This window comes from Pediculus humanus, genomic scaffold (assembly GCF_000006295.1).
Source record: "Pediculus humanus corporis 1103172107909 genomic scaffold, whole genome shotgun sequence".
NCBI lineage: Eukaryota > Metazoa > Arthropoda > Insecta > Psocodea > Pediculidae > Pediculus > Pediculus humanus.
In genome coordinates, this window is record NW_002987482.1 from 32,746 (window position 1) to 39,112 (window position 6,367).

At 24.8% G+C, this 6,367-nt stretch overlaps 2 protein-coding genes across 2 annotated transcripts; both read right to left on the reverse strand.

Moving 5' to 3' along the window:
• Window positions 1-2,808: 2,808 nt before the first annotated feature.
• On the reverse strand, window positions 2,809-3,251 carry Phum_PHUM397820 (uncharacterized protein; the record flags this gene model as incomplete). The annotated part of the gene is made up of 2 exons (XM_002428670.1): window positions 2,809-3,050; window positions 3,209-3,251. 2 exons carry the CDS (start codon window positions 3,249-3,251, stop codon window positions 2,809-2,811), a joined length of 285 nt encoding a protein of 94 aa, XP_002428715.1.
• A 1,339-nt stretch (window positions 3,252-4,590) lies between these two features.
• On the reverse strand, window positions 4,591-6,055 carry Phum_PHUM397830 (zinc finger protein, putative; the record flags this gene model as incomplete). The annotated part of the gene is made up of 3 exons (XM_002428671.1): window positions 4,591-4,615; window positions 4,796-5,036; window positions 5,887-6,055. The coding sequence occupies 3 exons, from the start codon at window positions 6,053-6,055 to the stop codon at window positions 4,591-4,593; spliced, it is 435 nt and encodes a 144-aa protein (XP_002428716.1).
• Between the last annotated feature and the right edge of the window lie 312 nt (window positions 6,056-6,367).

Sequence of the window (6,367 nt, forward strand, 5' to 3'; positions counted from 1 at the left end):
TTATTATTATTATTATTATTATTATTAGTGTGACGTTTAATGAAAATTATTTAGGTTTCCGTTTCCTACGTAACGTGTAATACTCGAAGGCGTAAAAACAAGATTCTCTCTCTCTCTCTCTCTCTCTCTCGCTCTCCCTTTCTCTCTACTTCTCTCTCTCTCTATCTATCTCTCTCCCACACAGTTTACGTTTAAATTACAAAAAAAAAAAAATTTTTTCTCATTCTCATCATCTTCTCTTACACGAATGATTAATAATAATAATAATAAGTTAATTAATTAATTAATTGAGTTGTCTTGATTATATATTATTCAATTATTATTATTATTATTTTAAAAATAAGACACTTAAATTTAAATCGATTATTATTATTATTATTATTATTATTATTATTAATTATGGTTACGTGTTATGACTAAATTAGGAACGAATGTTCGAAAGTGCGAAAAATTTTTTTTTTTTTTTTTTTTTTTTTTTTACTACTATCATCATCATCATCATTATCGTTACGTATTTATAAATTTTTTTTTTTTTTCTACGATAACGATAATGATAATATTCTAATAATAATAATAATAATAATAACATTAATAACAATAAATAAATCCCGCCCCCTTTTGTGTTTCCCGACTACTTTTTTTTTTGGTAATAACGGTTAACGTGTTTTCGTTTTCCGTTATCAATTATAATAATAATAATAATAATAATTTATTTTAAAAGCGATAAATAATTTAATCGGGGGGGAGAAAGGGGGAGGGGGGAGAAAGGGGGAAGGGCGAAGGTGGGTTGGGTCGGATTGGATTGGGGGCGGGGAAATATGGAATGATATGGAAATATTTTTATTATACGAAATAAGGCACACACCCACGCAAAATAATAATAATAATTTTTTTTCTCTTTTTCTTTCCTTCTTTTTCTCCTTTTTCTTCTTCTTCTTTTTTTCTTCGGTAATTAAAATTTTCATTTTTTTCCCGTTGACAAAAAAACAAACGGAAAAAAAATGATGATGATAATAATAATAATAATAATTATAATCCTCCATCGAAAAAAAAGTATCATTATAAATACTATTATTATTATTATTATTATTATTATTACTATCACTATCGTTATTAAACATCGTGTTTATATGAAAACAAACGTTTTTACAAATTCGAAACAAACAGTAGTAGTAGTGGTAGTAATAATAATAATAATAATTTACAAATAAATCCGATCAAAACTTAATTTAAACATTAAAAAAAAAAATTGCGTCTCTTCAACAAATTCAATTTTTTTTGTTTGTACGTGTTATGTTTGTTTGGTTGTTTGTTTGTTGGGTTGTTTGTTTATTTATTTATTTATTCGTTACAAAATTAATTATTATTAATAATAATACATTTGTTTTGTTTTTTTTTCCGTACATTACATACATAATTTTTAATATATATATATATATATAAATCTTTATTAAAAAAAAAAAAAAGTGCGTAACATGCGTGTGTATATATTTATATTATACACACATACATACATAAATATATATATTTATTATTATTATTGTTATTATTATTAATATTCTATATATATATATAAATATTTTACATTAAAGCTTTTACATATAAATCTTAAATAAAAAATAATAATGTTAAATATAAAATAAAATTTAAAAAAATTTTTTTTCAAGTGCTTTGGTTACGGTATTATTATTATTATTATTATTATTATTATTATTAATAATTAATTTAATTATTGACTAATAAAAAATATATATATATAAAAACAATAATACAAAAAAAAAACGTTTGGGTAGAAAAAAAATATGGCAATACGTCTCCGTTTTAAAAATAAATTAATAAGTTTTGTTAATTGATTAATTAATTAATTAGGCGTTCGGAGGCGTTCGCTCTGTGCGTTCGTAACACTTATTATATATATATATATATAATTTGTGATAATATCATCGCGACGCGAAATTCAATGTTAAAAAAAATTAATAAAAAAAAATTAAATTCGTGTATGTACATGTAAAATCGTTTGAACAAATACGATAATAATAATAATAATAATAATAATTATTAATATTATTTTATATTATCGATAAGAGTACATTTTGTAATAGGATTCGATTGATTTACGCCGCTTTAAAATCAAACTATTGTGTGTGTGTGATGATCGGTTGTACGAAATCGTAGTAATTTTCCCACTTCCGCCTTAATATTTTCCGACGGAAAAAGGAAAAGTTCGTTTCCGGTTTCGTAAACGTGCGTGAGAAGAAATACTCTTTACATTTAACAACAACAACAACAACAAAAATTAAATTATATCTCACGCGTTCTTAAAATTTAAACGAAACGAAACGAACGTGTATTACGTTTTTTTTTTTACTCGTGATAATAATAATAATAATAATGATAATGATAACAATAATAAAAAAATTACATTACAATAAATAAATACAAAAAAAAAAAAAAATTGGAATGCTAAAAAGCGTCGTACGCATAATTATAAAACCGGAACTAATAGTAATGATAATAATGATGATGATGATGATGATGATGATGATGACGATTGCAATTTAACAAAAAAAAAATATTTCGTCATAAAGATCATCATCATCACGACGGCGACCATTTATAACATCATCATCATCATCATTATTATTCATTTATTTATTTATACGGCTGTGTGATATACAATTTGCAAAACGTTCGTCGCGTGACGTAGAAGACGAGGATGACGACGACGACGACAGCGGCGGCGGCGGCGGCGGCGACACGACAATTATTATTATTATTACGATGGTGACATATATCATTTTTTCTTTATCATTTTCCCAAAAAGTGCAATAGATTTTCCGGCGTGAAACGAACTTCCGAATATTCCATGTGATTCCTTAAAAAATGTTCCTTTATACGAAACCTCCATTTTGTTTCGTATTGACAATAGTTACATCTAAACTGTGGTAATTTACCACAATCCCATCGTAAGTGACGGTTGAGACTAGTTTTTTCCCGATAAGTTTTCTGACACTGGTGACAGTGAAATTGACGCTTGTCCAATTCCAAACCTAAAATAATTATAAAATTTATGTTAAAATAATTAATTACAATTTAAAACGTTTACATTTACAAAATAATTAATAATAATAATAATAATAATAATAATAACAATATTAATTTTCAATTTTTTTTTTTAATTTTATTTTTTCCCCCATTTTTCAATAACCCTCTCCCTCCCTTTCTCTTTTCTTTTTTTGAACAATGAACATCCTTTATACAAATATTTACAATTTTTTACATCAAATTAAATTACAATTTAAATTACAATTTATTTTAAAAACGTGAATGTACACGTGTATATACATATTTTTTTTAAATTTTATTATCGAAAACAATTATTTATTTATTTATTTATTAATCACATTTATATCCTTTTAGAAAACAAAAAGAAAATTATTATTATCATCATCATCATTATCATCACCGACATAATTTTTTTTTTTAAATATTTTTATTTACATAATTACAATAATTATGTAAACGTGTTTGGCACGTGTATGACAAGAAATGACGAAAAATTTTTACGACATTTAAAACGTTTACAAATAATAATAATAATAATAACAAAGATAATGACCGTGACAATGATAATGATGATAATCAATGATAGATAATAATAAGAAATAAATAATAATAATAATAATAAACAATATTATTTTCTCTCTCTCTTTCATCAATCATTTTCAACGCGAAAATTTTTTTTTCGACGTGCCACCATGATAATGATGATGATGATGATGATGATGACGACGACGACGACGATTAATTTTATTACGTTGATTCTGATGATGATGACGTCGATGTCGATGATAATGATAATTATTATTACGTAAACGATTATTATAAGATGTTAAATGTTCTCTAGCAAAGTGATCCTGTAAATAATCTATTCTTCCAACTCTAAAAAAAGGAAAAACCGGATGTTCCGTTAAATCCCGTTCGATTTTTAAATTCCTTAACGACCGCAAATTATTTTCATTGTAATTAAAACGATGAATTTCTTCGATTGGTTGCTGTTGTCGAACTCGTGATAGTCGATTGACGTCGACGATGCCTAAAAATTAAAATTTACATTATTATTATTATTTAAGTTTTTTTCACATTAAGTAAATATTAAAATGAGATCATGACGTATTTCGTGATGACGACGATGATGATGATGATGATGATGAAATCATTATATTTTTATATTTTAAATAAAATTTATTTAATTTAATTAGTTTTTTTTTTATTTTTTCACGTTCATTTTATCTCTTTCTCTCTCGCTCTCTCTCTCTTTCATTATCACGTGAAATAAATATGACAGAAAATTAATTTTTTTATTAATTTTATTAATTTAGTTATTTACGTTTTAAATCAACAAAAAAAAAAAAAAGAACAAATCGAAATTTTTTATTTTTTAAATTTTCCCCCAACAACCCATTAATTATTAATTATTTATTTATTTATTCGATCCCGAATTCCATAATTTTAAAATAAAATTAATTTAACAATAAAATTTAAAAACAAAAAAAAAAAAAAAAAACGTAATTTGGTGGGTCGCCATTTTTAAATTTCCATGTACCTTTTTCCCCTTTACCGTGTACTTAACCAAAAAAAAAATTTATTTATTTATTTTTATTTATTTATTTATAAGATGAGTTATCCGATCTGAAACTAACAAAACAAAAAAAATCGCAAAGTTTTTAATTCTATGATGTAAATATTATTATTATTATTATTATTAAGAAAAAAAAATTCGTTTTCGACGTACCTTAATGTTTCGGATGAATATTGTTGAACGTATTTGTGTCTTCCACGTATGTGAACGCGAAGGTTACCTTTTTGATGACACCTGTACGAGCATAGGGGACATTGAAATTGCGGTGGTTTACCACATTCTAATTTTTTATGCCTTTTCAAAGTTCCCAAAAATGAATATTTTCTCCCGCAATCGTTACATTTGAAACGTTGCTTCATAAGTTTCGTCGTCGAACACCCGGAACCCGGAAAACCTAAAAAATTATAAACCAGAAAAAAAAAAAAAAAAAAAAAAAGAAAAAAAAAAAAAAAGAGTGATAAAAAACAATATTAAAACAACAACAATTTTTTTTTTTTTAAATTAATCGACGATAATAATATTAATAATCAATTAAAATAAGGGGGGGAGGGGGGGGTGGTCCAAACGATAAAACCAAAGGGTAGACGAGTGACGGAAATTCACAGGAAGATCACACACGAAGAATCGCCGCCATCGTTCATCCCTTAAAGTTTACCTAGCTGGACCATCACCATCGCTTTACCTAAGCAAAATTATCAAAAAAAAATTTGTAAATAATAATGATAATAAAAAAAAAAAAACATCAACAACAGGAAAGCGACAAATAAATCAAGCAAGTAAAAACGATGAATAAAAAAAAAAACAACAACCTTACCTTGACCTCATTACAATTTATTAAATTGATCGATGGATCGATCGATAAATCGATCGATCGATCAATCAATCAATCAATCAAGGTATAACGGAATAACCAATAAAATTTATAAAATTTTAATTTAACTCAACTTTTTTTCTTTTCTTTTCTTTTTTCTTTTTTTTTTTTTCTTTTTTTTTTTAATAATATTTAAAAAAAAAAAAAAAAAAAAAAAAAAAAACGTTTCTTACTAAACGGATGATAATGATAATAACTTGTCGTAACAACAGTAGTAATAGTAATAATAATAATAAAATACCATAACGATAATTGTTTGTTTTTTTTTTTTTCTCTGTCTTTTTTTTTCTCTTCTTTCCTCTTTTCTTTTTCCCCTCTCAAAAATGTGGCACGATGGCACGGAAAACTCCTAACGCTCTCTCACTTTTATTACGTAGAAAAGCTTGATATTTGACGTGATGAAGACGAAGATGCTGTATTAGATTTGACGTTTTCGACATTCCTTTCCTGTATTTAAGTGGTTTCCTACACGTTTGACCCCATGCTAAATTACGTGGTTCTTTTAATGTGAAAAAATTCCATATCGGATTTTCTTTGCTCATTTTAAGAACGACGTCCCAGGGAGCTCTCAACGATTTCGAATCTTTAAAAAAAAAAATCAAAAAAATCAAAAAAAAAAAAACAAAAAAAAAAAAAAAAACAAATTTCATTAGTATACCAAAAAATCAAAAAATATTATAAAATAAAAAAAAAATGTCATAAATTATCACAATCGTTTTCACATTATTATTATTATTATTATTATTATTATTATTATTATTATTATTATTATTATTATTAATATTATTATTATCATTATTAATCATTATTAATTTTATCATTATCATTATTATTATTATTAAATCAAATGAGAC